General features: G+C 46.6%; 1 protein-coding gene across 2 annotated transcripts in view; it reads right to left on the bottom strand.

The window, feature by feature from the left end:
- Window positions 1–1411: 1411 nt before the first annotated feature.
- LYRM4 (LYR motif containing 4) overlaps window positions 1412–18986 on the bottom strand; it is a 158299-nt gene continuing 140724 nt past the window's right edge. For both annotated transcript variants that reach the window (XM_034660380.1, XM_034660382.1), the window contains one exon: window positions 1412–1892. In XM_034660380.1, the coding sequence (XP_034516271.1) occupies window positions 1824–1892 (69 nt within the window). In that variant the 3' untranslated portion in view covers window positions 1412–1823. The remainder of the gene's footprint in view (window positions 1893–18986) is intronic.

Below are 18986 nucleotides of genomic sequence, written 5' to 3'. Positions count from 1 at the left end.
TGACACTTCTGGGGACAGGCTCAACCCTGAACTTAGGTTTCCAAGTAGCAGCTGCTTTAATTAATTAAGTATAAATCAGAGGTGACATCCCTTAGCTAGTCCTTGGACCATATCCTACTGACGCAGAGTGGAAAAAGTGACCCAGAGCCGTACATCCCAGGATAGGTGACTCTGTCCCATGACAGTCAGCTGAAGGGACAGAGCACATTTCCCACGTCACATACATTCACTGTCTGCTCTGCACTGTAGCCCTAACATTGTTTGTGGGGTTAGGGGGTCAGGTCCAAGACCTACCAAGGTGCAGGCGTATGAGTTTCAACGGGCAAAAGCTTTCTGAAATCCTCAGTGGTACAGCCAAACAGAAGGAATACACTTGGAATCTATTCTGAACGCACGGTTACAATAAAATCCACAATCTATGAGTGAGGAGGGCAGATGTGATCTTTCCACATGGGAGAGGATGTGGACCCAGACTGTTCTCAGTTGACTCACATGACTGTAAGAATTAGAATGACAGGGGCTGTGGGTCAGTGGCAGGCTCAGGGACACTGTCACAGTGATTTTAGGAGCTGTAAATATTTATATGAGCCTGTTCCAAACCTCAACACCTAAGTCATGAATTCACTTAGTGCTGTTTATGAAGGTAAACAAGTCACTCGGATAGTATCTGGGTCCCCCATAAAATCCCCAGAAACCAAGTTAAGTTATTTAACACCTCCTTTTTATGTTTTTAGCTTCTGTGTTTCCAAAGTTAATAGCACACAAATGTCTTTATTACCTGCAACATCCTCAAACAGCAGTTTTCCCGAACTGACTAGACAGTAAAAACACTAGGGGACTTTTAACAATGTAGTATAAATGATCATGTCTCACCTCTCGCTTACTGAGTCAGAATCGAAGGGGAGGGAAGCACCGAGAAATTCCTCTTAAAAAACTCTCCAGTTCTGCAGATGCTTATGGCTCTGTGAAGGGAGCTCGGGAAAGCTAGCTTTGGGAAGCAGTGCTGAGTGGCCCTTCCCCAACCTCAGGGTGGGCTGGAGGCACCTGGATGTGTTAGACTCAAGATTCGGATTCACAGCTTTTGGGGTGCAGCCTGAAATTCTGCATTTCCAGCCAGCTCCCAGGTGGGGATGATGGTGCCCATCCTCAGACCACACTTGGAGTAGCAGGGCCGGTAGGATCCTGTTGCCAGGTGGGGAGCCACAGGCGGGCCCCTCTCTGGTTGCACTGGGCCCAGGTATAAACTGCGGGATGCGCCCTCTACCCCTTTGGCCCTGCCCTACTCCCTGCTGCTCTCCAAATCTTGGGTGCCTAGACTGGCCTCCCCAAAGGGAGGGCTCAGCTCAGGTTTGGACCCTCCCTCTGGGCCCCCGCCGCCCTCTGCAGGTCCAGCCTCAGCAGGAAACGAAAGTGCATTCATCGTCAGGAGTGTATTTGGCATGAGAAGGTGTAGGGAGACAATTCTGTTTATTAACAACGAAGAGAGACAGAGTGGAGGGCTCTATACAAGTGGCGATGAGACACAAAAGAGGAGTGCGGTGGAGAGGAGACACAATAATACACAACATTATTCCGGGCGAGCTCTGCTCGTCACTCTAACACTTGAATCAAGGACAGCCAGCCACCCTTTTCCACTAAGGCTGCAGAAGAATGGAACCTGGACTCAGTTTATCAGCTCCTATAGGGCAGGCCGAGCAAGAAGCAATTCTAAGCTGATGGAAGAGGCCACTTGTGGTCTGTGGGGGCCCCCAGCCGAAGCGCAGACTGGGTGCTGAAGCTGGTCCACAGCTGCCGGGGGGCGGGGGGAGGCTGGTCCCAGCCCCCTAGGTCCTCGGTGTCTCTTGATTCTCAATGATAAGCTTGTTAGTCGAATACATTTGGCCGATGTGGACCTGAAGGCAAAGAAAGACACAGACTCCATTAGCTGCAAAAGGTCAGAAAGAGCATTTCTAACATTTAAATGCCAACGTCTGCCATCACAGGTCTGTTCCTTGCAGGGAACTGCATCGCGGGGCTGCATCGCGGGGCCAAGTGCAGTCACCGGGTTGGCCTTGGCTAATTCCCCACACCCTCCAATTCCTACTTCCTTCACTGTGAGAACAAGTTAGAGATCCACACTTTTTGGCCTTTGCAATGGCACCAGCAGCTGTGGCCTTGGTTCCTCGAGCTGTCCTGAGCAGGCTGAGACCACCCGGATGTGTGCATAGCAGCTCCTCACCGAACATAACCCGCTTCCTTTAGAACCGGCTCTTCTATAAGGAAAGGCTTTCAGCATGAAGCAGAAATGTGTCTTGCCTATGCTGGGCTAGACTGCGGGTGGCATTAAGGGCCCTGGAAGCGACATGGCTGCCTGTCTGTTCCAGGGAGGGCTGAGGACTGTGGTCTGTGTTCTTTCACTTCTTGCCTCTTGCCTTTCCTGCCCTTTTGTTTCTCAGTGTCCTCTTACACTTGAGTGTTTCTGATCCTTCCTTTGGAACAAAGGGTCTTCACGAGTTTCTCCAAAAGCGTTTCCTAAGTGGTACTTTCTTAGAAATGGGTACAACTGGTACAGAAATGATTTCAGAGCAATCGGTCACTATCTATGGGTAATTTGGGGCCTTTGCTCTTTCAGTAAATGAGGGAACCTCTCAATGGCTATAGAAGCTACCCAGAGCAGCCAGGGGTCAGAATCAAGGCCCTAATGTGGTTTTCCCAACTTGCTTTAATATTCTATTCTATTTTTTTTTTTAAAGATTTTATTTATTTATTTGACAGGGATAGAGACAGCCAGCAACAGAGGGAACACAAGCAGGGGGAGTGGGAGAGGAAGAAGCAGGCTCACAGCGGAGGAGCCTGATGTGGGACTCGATCCCAGGACCCCGGGATCATGCCCTGGGCTGAAGGCAGACGCTTAACCACTGTGCCACCCAGGCACCCCAATATTCTATTCTATTTAAAAAAAATATTTATTTATTTGAGAGAGAGAGAGTATGCACAAGCATGAGGGAGGGGCAGAGGGAGAGGGAGAGAGAATCCTCAAGCAGACTCCCGCTGAAGTGTGATTCCAACATGGGGCTCGATACCAGGACTCAAGATCATGACTTGAGCCAAAGTCAAGAGTCGGAAAGTTAACCTACTGAGCCATCCAGGTGCCCCATCTATTTTATTTTATTTGCACACAGTCAACATACCACATTACACTGTTGCAGGTGTACAACATAATGATTCAACTTTTCTGTATCTTATGCTGTGCTCACAAGTGTAGCTGCCATTTATCACCACACGACGCTACTACAACACTATACTCCCTATTCTGTATCTTTTATCCCCAGAACTTATTCACTCCATCACTGGAAGCATGTATCTCTCACTCTCCTCCACCCCATTCTGCCTATCCCCTCCCCAGACCAGCAACCATCAGTTTGTTTTCTGTATTTACAGGTCTGATTATACTTTTTGTTTGTTTATTCATTTGTTGTTGTTGTTTTTTTTTTTTTAGGTTCCACATATGAACGAAGTCATTTGGTATTTGTCCTTCTCAGTTTGACTTACTTCACTTAGCATAACACACTCTAGGTCCATCCACATTGTTGCAAATGGTAAGATCTCATCCTTTTTTATGGTTAATACTCTACTTTGAAATGATGGCCCACGGAAGGGGGAGATTTTGTCACTACTAAGGTACAATTTTGCTCTCCTACGATGACACCCTGAAAGACCATCTGAATGTTCCCATTTTCCCAAGCCATTGGTTATGTCTTCTGGCACACACTTGCACAGAGGTGCCTGATGGCCTGGGAGCACTAGTAACTGACATGCATCACGGTGCCAGGGGAAAGTGAAGGAAGAGGTCAGAGCTGCCAGATTATTGACAAAGAAAGCCAAAGTACAGAGTGGAGATTTAGGGGTATAAGGATGATGGTGTAGATATTTTCACTGCAAGTCAATTCCTTAATTTGACAAAAGAGAAAAGGAGGTGGTGGTGGTGGTGAAGAGTGCTCTGCACCATTCCCAACAGAAGTCGGTGATGATCTCTGCTCCTGTGTCCTCAGTCTCCCTTCCTCCTGTCAGTATAAAGAACACCTATGGCTTCAGATGCAAGCAGGAAGGGTGGGCCTGGGATTCTGTGGACCACACTCTGCATAACATTGTCTTAAACCATCTTGAGGGGTGAGATTAGCTGGATGGCGTTTCATGACAAGTGGAGCACAGAGGCTTGTCTTGGCCTCCCTTCTTGATGACCCGGAATAGCTGCGGGGTGAGCGGAAGCCATATGCACCCTACTCCAGAGAGGAGGCAGAGAAGCAGTGTTCACCACACTGGATACCATACGGTTTTATTTTCAGACGCTCAACAGACAAATGGGCCCACTATCAATGCTTTTTAGAAGGAAGGCTAAAATACCAATTATTTTAAAAGGAAAAAAAAAGAATCAATTTTTGGGGGGATGTCTAGGTTAATAAAAATAATTTTATGCAACAGCTCAAATGATTCATTTACTTTTATCAGTGGCTGCTGGGGAGAAAGGTGGGGCTCACGCTCTCCTTGTTCTGACTTAGCTGCTTTCACAGCATAGTTTAGGACAGTCCTAGGCACATAGAAAGTGCTCAGTTAAGTACTTGGTAACTAAAAATAGCAGTGTCTAAGCATCCCTGGTTATAACCAAGGCTCTATGTCCACAAGTTCTAAAACCTCGATCTGTAAGTCATTGTGCAGTGCTTTGGTGGTGAGCTACCAGTGGAATTACAGAACTGACAAAGGCAAGTCAATGAAAGTAGCAACAGGACCATGTTATTATAACAAGAATGCTCACTCACTGTTAAGGAAAATCAAATGATTTAAATTTGGCCCAGCAGAAAGTTTAAAGCTGTAATCCAGGACTATAGGGATTAACCCAGGGCAATTACAGAAGATGGAAGAGAAATATCCGTTCACACAGGGAGGAAATATTAAAAAGTTATCCCAATGAGAGCTGCAGAGGCGAGGCAATAAATGTTTGCGTAACAGTTGCGTTGCATTTATTTTGTCTATAAAACGTGTCAGCACACATGGGGGGCCAGCTGGGGATGGATGCTGCGGTGCTAATGACGGAGCATGTCACTTCTGAGCTGGAGGTGAGAGGAACCGGTCAATGAAGTGAGGAAGTACGGTTACCAGCTTCAATTAACAGCCCTTCCAGAAGCCGCGAGGGGCTTCGCCAGCCACATCCGACTATTACCATGCATAAGTTGGTCATTAAAGCTGATCACACTTTTATTCTATAAACTTCAAGAGTTGGCATTAGAGTCCATTAGAAAAATACACAGCTTACTCAACTGCAAGTAGATGGGCTGACTGGCTGGCCCAGAAACACTTCAGAGCTCTGAGACTCATTAGGCAAAATGACCTGCTGGGGAGGAAGGAGGAGGATCCAAGAAAAGAAAATTTAGTACAGTGTTTCAGGTCTTCATTGCTCACTCATCTGCAGCAACGCACTGTCTCCTGTGCAACACATCTCAGTCTGATTTGGACTCAGTGGAGCTGGGCTCCATCACCAGGGGTGGGGGCGGTGGGGAGGCTGCACTGGGGCCTCTGCCACTTCCTGCCTATTTCACACCATTGAGGAGAATCAAAGCAATAGGAGACTTGAAGAAAATGCACCAATTGCCCCAGATACTTCTAGGGCTCCATTGCATTCACTGTCTTCACGTTGAGAGGATTAACTAAGAACAGTAGTGGGCATGCAGTCGGGGCTTGTTAAATGTTCCTGACGTGGATGGTGTCGTGCACCGCCCGTCTGCTGTGGAGAGGAATACCATGGGGTGTCAGATCTTGACCTCAAAGGTCTCGAAGCCTCTTCAGCCTCTGGCCGTACCACTCTACGATTCTGTAATTGTTAAACACACCCACACTGTGGAGAGGGTGTCAGGGATGTCTCACACCACCTCCTGGTTTTGAACTTGAGCTTCCTGGGCTGGACGTGAGGACTGGCGGACCCTCCTCATCTCTGCTCTGGGCCCCGGCCTCCTGTCCTCTGGGACCACGATGCTTCCAGATGGCCATCAGAGTGGTCTGGGGTGAGGAGGTGCCCTGGGCACTGAAAAGCTACGGGACAGATACTGACACCTGGCTCTGCTGGAGAAGCTTGGGGCTGGACTGTCCCTGCTCTCTGCCTTCTCTGAGGATGGTAAAACCACCCGGGTAGGGACGGTTCCCTGTCCGATGGGGGACAGTGACAAAACCTGCCTCTGGCATTGTAGTGATCACACCACTACTACCAATGATGATAACGCTATTACTACTAAAAAATAAAAATGATAGTGATGATGAAAGGTAACAGTCACATTTAATGAGCAATTTACTGTGTGCCAGGCACTGTTCTAAATATTTAATTAATTTAATTAATTGACTATAAGTACTTAATTCTTCCTGTCTCGACAACTTTATGAGGAAGATACCATTATCATTATCAATTTACAGGCTTTCTACAGGCAAACCCCATCTTTGGTATTTAATTTCCATATTTGGAAGGAGTGTGATTGCTCAAGATGGGCATACCCTTCCATTTCAGATGTAAGAAGCCAGCAGCAGATCACACTGAAAATATGATGAGAAAAGACAGTAACAACAGTCACAACAACAATAAAAACAACACACCTAGACATAACCCTAAAAAGAATGTGCAAGGTTGTAAGAAAGAAAACAATAAAACTTAAAAACATAAAATGAGTTTGAATGATATATACCATGTTCATGGAAGACTGACTCATATAAAAACGTCAATCTTTTGCCAAATTATTATTTCTTTTTAAAAAAGATTTTATTTATTTATTTGACAGAGACAGCCAGTGAGAGAGGGAACACAAGCAGGGAGAGTGGGAGAGGAAGAAGCAGGATTCCCAGTGGAGCATGGAGCCTGACGTGGGGCTCGATCCCAGGACCCTGGGATCACGCCCTGAGCCGAAGGCAGATGCTTAATGGCTGAGTCACCCAGGTGCCTCCCAAATTAGTTTGTTTAACATGATAATGAAAATCTCAATGGGATTTTCTGAGATATGTGAGGAAACAACTTTCATGCTTCTTTGAATGAATACAAAGTCAAGAATAAGAATAAGGAAGATATTAAAGCATTTCTAAGACACAGTTGAAACAACTGGCACTGGCCCAAGGAGAGAGAAATGAGCAGAGTAAGAGTTAGAAAGCAGACCCTACTGAACAGAGGTAGTTAATACATAAAATCATATTCATGGGGGTTTGGGGCATAGCTTGAAAAGGATGTGGTAACTGGAACATTTCTTTGAAGTCTCCTATTGACCTTCATATAAATGGTGTATTCTGTTCTGTAATATACTTATACTCACTTTATAAAAATGTTCTCCCAATCTGTCAACTAACTCTGGCCCTTTGGGAAGATGCACTTTATTTACCCTGTGCCTTTGAGTGCCTCCCGACACACCCAGTTCAGAGGCATCTTTTTAATTTCCCAAGGTAGTTACACTTGATAGGGGCTTTGAAAAGTCCCCCCAAAACCTATGAACCGCCAATATAAGTGAGTCTTTGATAGCAGAATTTCAGCTTTGGGCCTCCCGTCAGACCACACGTTCTGCTGACTGCCGCCTGTCCGTTTGCCCCACGGAAAGTGGGAAGGACATCTGTGCCCCTCCTCTGACCTATAATGATGTCAGACAGTTTTCCATGCTGCCTGCAGCTCTCTCCACAATTCTCCCAGTGATATCCCAGAGTGGAAGGTCACTGTCACAGCCCTGCCAGAGTAGAGTAATTGCTATAACAACCATTTTTCAAAGAGACCATTTTTTATCATACTTCATTTCCTAATAAGCTTTTAAAGAAACGAACTGAAATAGGGATACATGAAATTATATATAATTCTTCTTTTTAGCAGTAAGAGGTAAAATCCAAAATCATGAATATAGGTCATAGTCTTCCTCTAAAAATAGCTCTTGATGCATATGCTCTTTTTCTTTCTAGAATTTGGTAGCCTACGTTGTTTTTCAAAATGTTTACATATAGTAACATAATACTATTGCTTTTGAATTTGCTATCATTTTATGAAATAGAAGAATGCTTGAAATGGCCAAAGTAGATCTTTGAGAAGTCAGTCCACAATTAGTACAGCAGAGAAAGAAGGCCAGTCCAAAAAATCCAGAGATGAATCTCGTCTTCCTCTCTCCACACATGCTCCATTTCCATTCAACTCTGTGAGCCTTGAATTTTAGATGCTGGATATTCCTAATGTGGAGGGTGGTGGTGAGGAGCTGACTTCTTATTTTCTCTGTGATATTCCTGGTAGAGTGGTGAACAAATTCTTACCTCTTCTCTAAAAACCCATGTCACAATTAATACTTAGCGTGTTTCCTCCTCACTGGTAGGGACAGGAGACACCCCAGATGTAGCATTGTGTCCTCTCATCAGCATGACCAGATGCCCACTGTCCCAGCATGATTATTAATAGAGCCTTCTTTCACTCTCAAAGGTCCCCACGTGTGATGACAAATTATATGGTTGTCCTATCTCTCATCCACCATTGTTAGATTTCTAGGCCATTCTGTTGTTTTTCTGCATGTCTGATGTTCAGTTAAAAAATTTTTAAAAAGCCCACCAAGAGATGGCCTCTTTCTTTTGTATCCCAGGCCATCAGAGTAAAGGAAATCAAACCATTGTAATGGGTCTCAGAAAACGGTGGCCTCAAAGAGCCTGAAGTCATGGGCAGCCAGCAGGGGTTCCCATTCCACCAGCATACTGTCCCCTCTGCAGGAATGAGTCCTTTTTGAACAAATATACATGTAAGGCAGTGGTTTCTAACAAGACAGGCCTCAGAACCATGGGGTCGGCTTTCAAGGATACACATGGCTGGGCCCCACTCATGGAGTTTCTCATTAGGGAGGTGGGAGTGGGGTCCGTGAATGTCATCATTCTCTTGCTTCTGATTGGCACCCCTGAGTGAAGAAGGAGCATAAATATAACCGCCTTCAGGCTCAGTATTTTTTATTAATATTTTAAAATTATCAGGTTTTTTTTTCCCAGTGGGTGAATATTTTTCCAAAAAACAAACAAAAAGCCAGGGTTGATTTTTACCCACCAGGTGCTCTTTCAGCATAGCCCTTCCAGAAGGTATGGTGATGGACTATAAGACCAGGTTGGGCGAGGGAGGTGTCTTTGTACCTCAGTGTTGCTCTAGGACGCCACACTGTTACTGAAGGCCAGGGAATCTTCCTACACCTGTTCTTTAGAGCTACTGGGCGTTTGTGGGTGATTTCTACCTGCGAGTCTGGACCACTGCTCTTGGTGGGCAGACAGTTATAGTACAGGAGACAGGCACTAGCTGTCTTCCTACTTTATCCAGATATTCTCCCTCCCCCGCCCCTGAAGCACAGCTGACCACGTGGGGACAGTGGATACAAACAGTCGGTGGTGAAACATTGCATAACTAAGGCTCTGCAAGATGAAAGCATCCAAATGGCAAGCACGCATGTTAGCACCACCGAGACTCGGTCACCGAGCCCTTCTTGGAACCGGGGAGAACTCAGGACCCAAACAGCACGTCAGAGTGAAGCCTGGCAAATCCCTGGGATGGTGACAAGAGCCCAGGCAAAGCGCCAGAGATGCAGGCCTTCCTGCACCGCGCTGGCTGCACCTCAGCCCCTGAACTCAGCGCTTCGGGTCACCAAACGCACAGCAGCAAGACCAGAATCCCAGCACCGCTATTATTAGTTACAAGGTGATGCAACTGTCTCGGCTGGCGAGTCCTGGGATGGGCTGGGACCAGCAAGCTCTTGACTGAAAGCTTATCAACCTGCTTGAGGAAGATCCTTGACGAATTTTCTGGGCCAATCAATCAGGTGCTATTTTATCCCTTCAGGGACACTTTTTTCAGGGTCAGCTTGATTCAATTCTGATTTTACTTTTTTTTTCCCTAGAGGGGGAGAGGGAGGGGAGGAGCAGAGGGAGAGAGAGAATTTTAAGCAGGCTCCACGCCCAGGGCGGAGCCTGGGGTGGGGGTGGGGGGGCTCAATCTCACAGCAATGAGATCCTGACTTGAGCTGAAATCAAGAGTCCAATGCTTAACCAACTGAGCCATCCAGGTGCCCCTCAATTCTGATTTTACATTTGCTTTAAGCAAATATAACTGAAAAGGTTAGGGTGGAAAAAAAATAAAGAAAGAGAGAAATAGAGAAAGAAAGAAATACTGAGTTAGATGATTACTCACCACTTCAGACAACTGTTTCTAGAGACTTGCAGATTGACTGTATTTCATTTGGTTTGGCTCTGTCCCCCTCCTTAGATGGCAGACGGCACCACACGGGGTCAGACGGTACAGAGCATGGTCACTCACACTACTCTGTTTGATGTTACAAGTTCTTCACCTTGTGGGCTTCCAGGCTCTGGGAGAGCACTGAGGCACCTGTCACCTGAACAGATTCACAACTCCCACAGCAGTTCCAAAGTCAAGGCTATACAGAGTCAAAGAAAAGGCTCTGGACACTGAAAAAAGTTTCCAGAGTATGAACCAGAAGATGCACTTATAATTCTTTTTTAAAATTCAGGCTTGTGAAGTGTGTGGATTTACTGGCTTCTTATATATACATACACATATATATGTATATATACATATTTTAGATTTTATTTATTTATTTGAGAGAAAGTGAGCAAGAGAGAGCACAGCAGGCTGAAGGGCAGAGGAAGAAGCAGACAAGCCCAATGTGGAACTTGATCATGACTGGGACTTGGGGATCATGACCTGAGCCAAAGGAAGGCAGATGCTTAACCGACTAAGCCACCCAGGCATCCTACTGGCTTCTTTTAAAAACAAGGATAAGTTTGACGCTTTTGGTGTTCGGAAGTCAGCAGAGACCCAGTGTCCCCAGATGAGCATCTCCTCCCCTGCTGTGCTCACACTGCTCATAGACCTGGGTTTGCCCGACCAGTTTCTCTGCAACAATCCCATGCTTAGCAGCTTCTGATGGAACACCATGGCCGTTGGCAGCTGCCCTACCTCCATCTCTGGGGCCGGGGCCGGAGCCTGGCTCATGCAAGAAATGGTGTGAAACAACAGAAACAAACAACAAGTCAAACTCCACCCTTTCCCTCCAACTTGCCCTTTGTCAAGTGCAGCATCTCTACATGTCAGGACACAGATCTTTCTTTCAAACAGCTGCCTTGCATTTCTTTGCATCCATCCCCGCGGGGACCTGCTACGTCATATCCAGGGACATTAAGACAGATGGTCAGCAACATCCTTACTTTCCCAGGGCCTGGGAACCTTCTGGGAATGGTATTAAACCTCAAACGACATTGGGGTCAGACATACAACAACACGTTTGACTAAGTGCCTCTCTTCTGTCTCTCCCCATCCAGAAGTCAGGTTGAAAAGAGCACCAAAATGAACATGAGAGAAGAACACCCACGTGAACTGAAAGCCTGGCAGGGCCTTAGAGGGAGCACCGTGTCCTGATGCACTAAGAAGCTATGCTTGCCCAGTCTCTCACCCAGCACTTGGGGCAGGGGTGGGACAGTGGATGTCAGCAGTGATGGGCAGTCAGTGGACAGTACCTCTGCTTAACGTGGTTCACCTCTACAACAGCCTAATCCTGAACCCACCATCTTCCATCTTCCACAAGCCCCCCAGATTGGCAGGGTCTAAGGCACTTAAGTACACATGTAAGGACTCTTGGGCGTTCTCAGAAATGTCTGGGGGAAGGGAATCACTAGAAAACACGGGGTCTCCGTTGGCCAGGGGATCAGGCAAAGCTGACATTCAGCCAGTATGTACCAGACTTGTTAAAATTAAAATGTTCAATGACCACCAAACTGTGGGTCAATGGCTGCTGCTCAGGGACCTTCCCTCCGAGGGTCCATGATGTCTGGACCTCACACTCAGGGTCCTCCCTCCCTCCTGCCACTTCCAGGGCAGGATGCCCAGGCCTCACACTCAGGGTCCTTGTCTGGCTTGGTGGGTTGTTGTCCTGCACGAGCTTGGCCAGCTTTCATCCTGAGGGGTAAAGGCCTATGCCATATTGGTGGTTAAACGCAGAACAACACCCGTAGGGTAGGGGCTTTGGAGGATAAATTTGGGCTATTACTGCAAAGGTATGCATAGTATATGCAGGCCTCTGCTCATAGGCTCACATTTTCTTGTTTCTTTCTAGCATGCTGCAGGGGAGACGTGAAGACAGCTGAACAGAATGGCCTATAGTTTGCTCCTGGACGTTATTGTGGATGAAGGAGAAAGGGAAGGCCACAAGCTAGAGCCTGAAATGACACCATGCGTCTGATGAGACAGGGGGCTGGAGCTTCTCTTTTGGTGCCAGCCCAGTGTGGTGACTTTTTGGTATTCCTTAGCACTCACAAGGTCAAGGAGAGGGTGGGGGAGCTTTCTGTCTCACCAAGCCCACCTCCCTGATCCTTGGGGCTCTTGTAGGACACAGGGAACTTGCCATCAGCTTACATGGCCTCCACACTGTCCCTGAAGCCCAGTTACTGAACATACCTTCCAATTAAAAGCCCGGGAAGGCAAGAACTGACCCCAGAAAGGCTCTACTGACTCTCAAACAGAAGGATCCATGCCAACATCGCATCATCGCCAACGCCAACAGAAAAGATGTGCATCTTTTCTTTTCTCCTGTGGCTGTGCCCACTATGCCTCCACCATGTGACAGGCACTCCAGATTTCTGAGGCTTGCCACAGAGGGAGGCTGCGCTGGTGGAGGAAATAACCAGTCCCTAATCTACTGAGGGAATCATCAGTCAAGAAGTGAACTGCAGTCTGTCTCCCCAGCAGGCGGAGAAAACCCGGTCTCTGAAGGGTGAGCTGCAGACACCCTGCCAGCATTCAGTCGTGGCCAGGACACGTGGCTCTCCTGCCCAGGTTCTGCTTTCACTTGCCACAGAGCACGGCAGGCTGCAGCGGGCCGGATTATCTGGGTGGCCCACCTGCCCCCTTTCGGTGCCCTCCTGGTTTCCCTGGAAAGAGACAATCAGCTCCCAGCAGCCACAGGAGCAGCTTCCTTCCACCCACCCTGGGCGGGGCAAATAAATAGTGACTTTTCTCTTAATGACATGGACTTCCTTTAAACATGCTCATCACCGACTGCTAAGGGGAAAGTGCAAGGAAATTAACCTGCTTGCCCCAACTTTCTGCTGATTTTAAAAAGAGCCTGTGATCATTCTCTTCCGTCAGGGCAACTGCAATCCAGCCTTTTCTTTACTTTCACTTGCTTCAATGAAATCATACTACAGCCTTTTATGCAGATTGTGACAACCTGATACTCTGTGTGTAGTAATTATAGCAACAACTAATATCCGTCTGGCACTTTACAGTTAGTTCATAAGGTATCTGTACACTTTATTGGCTTGTCTGATCCTTGTATGTAGAGCAGACATCATCCTCTCTGTTTTATTTTTTTTAAGATTTTATTCATTTGATAGAAAGAGAAAGCACAAGCAGGGGGAGAGGCAGAGGGAGAGGGAGAAGCCGGCTCCCCACTGAGCAGAGAGCCCCACACAGGGCTTGATCCCAGGACCCTGGAATCCTGACCTGAGCTGAAGGCAGATGCTTAACTAACTGAGCCACCCAGGCGCCCCTCATCCTCTCTGTTTTAAAGAGACCAAAGGTCGAAGAGGTAAACTTAATTTATCCAACATCACAGGGTCAATACTTACGACTCTGAGTTTTTGCAAAGCTCTAAATTCTAATCCTTTAAATTTGTGAGTACGGTGTGGTTTAAAAAAAAAAAAACAGCATTAAAAGAAATTAAGAAAAAAAATCAACCCTATCCCCCCACCTCAAAATCACCTTTATTTTTATTTCTGCAAACCCCTTTAATCCTGTTTATATACGAAACACTCAAAGCGGCTGTTTGCACACTGTTGCGTGCATGTACTATTTACGTGACTGACCGAGAATCCTGACGGCACCCCCCAACCATGTTTCTACACAGCCTTCCCAACTGCGTTTTGTAAACAGTGCATTTCAACAGATCTGTGTCAGCCTCGCTTCTACTAGCTCAGCTGAAAACATGATCGATGCTCGGATATGGTTCTTTAACTCCCCCTGCCTCCTCTTAAAAACATTTTGGAGAGAAGGCTTTTTTCCTGGAAAACATATTATTACTTTTATGAGTCATGTGTCTTTTGCCTCTTTTTTCTACTCTTTCCTCCCCTCTGCCCCCTGCCCCCCGCCCGCGAGCATCTAACTGGGCTACTAGTGTGACTTCAGAAACGTTCAGAAACATGCATCCCTCATGGATGGGATCTCTGAGAGACTCTCAGTTCAGGGAAATGGGGGTACACGTTAAGTAACCACCATGACTGCCCAAAGGCAGTCATTTAGGGAGGAATACACGTTGCCTTGAGACTGGGTTCCGTCTGCCTAGGGGGGTCTCCCCTGGCCCATGTCCAGGCCCGACTCTCCCCACGGCAGGCACACAGCCTCCTGCTCGGCCAGAGCTTCTCTAACTCCCGTGTGCGTGCGTTTGCCAGAGGGCTCTTTGCCAACCCCCAAGACTGACTTAGCAGATCTGGGATGAGGCCTCGGACCATGTTTGGAAAAGTGCTCTGTGGACTCGGGGCCTTCTGTTCTGTCTGTTGCAGCACCAGCCACACTGTCCTGACTTTATATGTTATGCAGTTTATGTGTTTGTCTCTGACACGAGGCTGGAAGCTACCAGACTCAGGGGCTGTGTCTGTCCCAGCACTGTGCCCTTAGCTTCCTTCCCATCCCCTGATGAAGCCGCAGTCTCAGATGAACCTGGAAGTGAGTCCTCATCACACGGCCTGTGGGGTACCTTTTGTGTCCTCGCTGATGTGGCTGGCATAGCCACGGCCCCACCTCGGTCCACGGCACACAGCTTCTAGAATCATCTTTCTCTGATCCTATGAAGGTTCTTGGCAGAGAAAACTGTGGTTTCTTTACTCGTACTGAAGCTGAGCTCTAGGACCTCCACCAACTCTTCTCCCCTTCAGAGCAAGTGGGTGGAGCTAAACACTTGCTTCTGTTGCCTGAACATGGAACCCCGGGGTCAATGCAGGCGGGTCTGAGCCCATGAACCAGTCTGGGTGCCGGCATCCCCATGAGCCGGGACAAGCTGACAGAAGAGGAGGAAGAAAGGAGCCGTGGGAGCCAAGCCTGGCGAGGAAGGGTGCCTCCTGAGGCAGCCCCTCCTGGGAGTGTTCCTCCGTTGTTTAGGAATAACACCTTCTAGCTCCACTCATCTGAAGGAGAGAAACTTTGTCTTCGAGGCAGTCAGCTGTTTTCTAGCAAGAGTGAACCTTGAAGCCTTTGAAGACAGTCCAGCGTTAAAAGCTGCCCTCGGGATGTTCACTTTGACCCCCGAGTCCCACACTTGAGCTGCTGTAAGTAGCTTTCCTTGGGGTTGACTTCTGATTTGCTTTTCGGTTCAAGTAAGGTGGCTGCCCCTCTTTTATTTACTTATTATTTATTTGTTCATAGATTTATTTAAAGATTTATTTATTTATTTTAGAGGGAAGGGGCCGAGGGAGACGGAGAGACAGAGAATCCCAAGCAGACTCTCTGCTAAGTGTGAAGCCTGACGTGGGTTCCACCCCAGGATCCTGAGATCATGACCAGGGGCTGAAAGCCAGAGTCGGACGCTTAACCACTGAGCCACCCAGGCGCCCCACCAAGCCCCTCTTTTAGAGTGGTTTGCTCACCTTTCTCCTTTCCTTTCCACCCAGTGTCTTAGAGTGATGTGTCCTGTCACTTAGGGCTGGGAATCTACTACAGGAATCTACAGAGTTTACCACAAATTTAACCCTTGTAGATTTCCTGTATTTTTTGAGAGAAATAACCTGCACTCTTATAGTGCACAGTGAAGATCACCCAGGGCTGTGAGAACACAAAGAAGAAGGCTGATAAAAGCTGTTTATGTCCTTAGCCCGCTGGTAGTGACCTTGACAGAGCTGGGCCACCAGCACTAACTCATTATAATGTTCAGGGGAATGGAGACAAATCCCCTGAGGCTACAAGGAGATAAGCAGGGGTGCTGCCTTACTGCTCAGTTATTTGAAGAATGTAAACAACAGGCAGATATGGTCAAGGAAAATGTATAAAAAATGAAAGCACAGGGGCGCCTGGATGGCTCAGTCAGTTAAGCACCTCACTCTTGATTTCGGCTCAGGTCCTAATTTCAGGGTCCTGGGATCAAGTCCCGCCTCGGGGCTCTGCGCTCAGCACGAGTCTGCTTGAGATTCTGGCTCTCCTTCTTTCTCTGTCCACCCCACCCCCACTGTGTGCATGCGCTCTCTCAAATAAATACATATTTAATAAAAATTAAAGCACTGTATGAAAATGATTTTACGCAGAAATTCCACTCCTGGGTATATGTTTATGAAAAATGAGAACGAATGTCCACATGGAAAGGTGTACAAGAATGTGTACAGCAGTACTGTTCACGATGGTGAAAAGGTGGAAACAACCCAGTGCGCATGATGAACGGACAGACAAATGTCGTATATCCAAACAGTGGATCCATGTAATGGACTATTATCTAGTCATAAAGGGGGTGAAGCATTGATACATGCTACAGCATGGATGATTCTTGAAAACATGCTGAGGGAAAGAAGTTGGACACATAAAACTACACATTCTCCGATTCCATGTACATGAAATGTCCAAAAGACGGAAATCCATAGAGAGAGAAAGTAGGTTAGTGGTTGGCAAGTGGGTGAGTAGGAGAGAATGTGGGTGACTCCCAATGGGTATGGGGTTCCTTTTTGGGGTGGTGAAATGTTCTAAAAGTGATTATCTGGTGACGGATATTTACATAACACAGAATATACTAAAAACCACTGAATTATATACCTCAAATGGGTGAACTGCATGGCATATAAATCTCAATAAATAACGTTAAAGGGTGTTGAAAAGGACATATGTAAAGATATATTAAAAACACTGTCTATACCTGCACTATCCTATTAGCCTCATGGCCATTTAGCACCTGAAATATGGCTAGTCCAAATTGAGATATTCTGGAAGTATGAAACACACACTGGGTTTCAAAGACTTAATTAAGGAAAAAAGAATGAAAAAATTAACATTTTTTTGTACTGCAGGTTGAAATGACAACATTCTAGACACACCAAGTTAAATAAAATATATTATTAAATTAATTTTGCCAGGTTCTTCTTAATCTTGTGAATGTGGCTACTAGACAATTTTTAAAATTACACATGTGGCTTGCATTTATAGTTTGTATCATATTTCTGTAGACTAGTGCTGGTTTATATCATCCTTTAAAAAAAAGTTCTATTTATTTATTTATTTTTAGTGGGCTTACAAATTGTGGTAAAATATTATATTTTACCTATAAGTAACATATTAAACTCCTCAGCCTATTTCTCCCGAAGGTAGCTTTTTGCTTAACTGTAGCACAACACTAAAACCAGGAAACTGACATTTACACCTTCCATTTACATTTTTTTGGTGTAAGACTGATCAACCCTTGGTGAGGAGAAATCTAGGTATACAACAGAAATGGTATCTTAGGGGCACTTGGGTGGCTCAGTTGGTTAAGCGGCTGTCTTCGGCTCAGGTTGTGATCCCGGGATCCTGGGATCGAGGCCCACGTCAGGCTCCCTGCTCAGTGGGGAGTCTGCTTTTCCCTCTCCCTCTGACCCTCCCCCTTGCTTGTGCTCTTGCTCGCTCTCTCTCTCAAATGAATAAATAAATAAAAAAAAGAAATTGTATCCTAAGGTTTTTGATCTTCTATAAAATAAACACTACTCCTGTTGGAATAAAAAAGTTAAGTGGAAATTTAAATTTAGATTTCTTGCTGTCTGCACAGAAATACTTGATAGAACCTGTCAATGTGAAGAGGACCAGTGGTTACATTCATATTCTGGGCGCAGGGTCCCTGGTCCTAGCTGAGGAAGGGGCGGCCCCCCTGCACAGTCATGGAGTTGCAACGTAAGGGCACCTTGTGGCCCGGTAGGTACAAGTTGCTTCGTAAGCTCACCAATAACAAAGGGCTAAATTAAGCTGTCAGGCTTGATCATGGCTGAGCACACTTCCTTGGGGAAAGTCAAAGTTGCAAGGCCACCCAGCTGACTGACAGCAGATAAAAAGGAACCACTCTTATCTTTCCCTTTTCAAGGAAAGAAATCATACCTGAAGATTTCAGAGGCCACTTTTCACAAACTGACTGTCACAAATAAGCGTGTTTGGAGATGATGCCCCCTCCCTTCCTTCCCCACAATCGTTTTGTGACTTGGTCTTATGGGCCCTCTATTTCCTGTTTCCTCTCTCCACACTTGATGTTCTTACACAGCTTTGGATGTGAACTCTTATGTGGGGGATGACCAAGTTCATCCATCTTGTTTTTCACTTACATGTCTGATGGGGGCCCTGTCCTGTGTGACAAGGTTTAGATACTCTCCCAGAGACGGTGCCTGGAATTCCCTCAGACAGCCCACGCCACACCGAGGCCTGCACTCCTTTGAAAGCTTGGCTTTGCCTCCCCAGAGCCTTTGATGTCCAGCTTACATGTGCACTCACTCAGAGAAGACCTCATACCCCCAAAGGACTTCTCTTGGGCACTAGTGGAGAATATATCCACATGGGCACCATCTTTAAGGGCTTATAGGGACCAAGCAGCTTCAACCGTCCCCACCCACAGCCACGCTCCCAGGACCTCAAGGGTCACAGTGTATGTTTGTGGTGTGTCTCAAGACTGTGTCTGTCCCATTCCTTCCTGGGGACTGGGGACACAGGAGAGAGTAGCATTGGTCTTACGGGCTCTCTGAAGGATTACCTGATGTAGTAATTGCTGCTGTAAGGAATTACTGCAAACTGAGTGGCTTAAAACAACACACATTCTGGAGGCCAGAGGTCAGTTAGTTTCACCGGGCTAAAGTCAAGATGTCAGTAGGACTGGGTCCTTCTGGAGGTTCTAGGGGAGAATACGTTTCCTTGTCTTGTCTCTTCCAGCTTCCAGTGGCCGCCTGTATTCCCTGGCTTGTGGCCCCATTCTCTTTTTTATTTTATTTATTTA

This window comes from Ailuropoda melanoleuca, chromosome 5 (assembly GCF_002007445.2).
Source record: "Ailuropoda melanoleuca isolate Jingjing chromosome 5, ASM200744v2, whole genome shotgun sequence".
In the NCBI taxonomy this organism is placed as follows: domain Eukaryota; kingdom Metazoa; phylum Chordata; class Mammalia; order Carnivora; family Ursidae; genus Ailuropoda; species Ailuropoda melanoleuca.
This window is presented reverse-complemented; position numbering and strand designations above follow the sequence as displayed.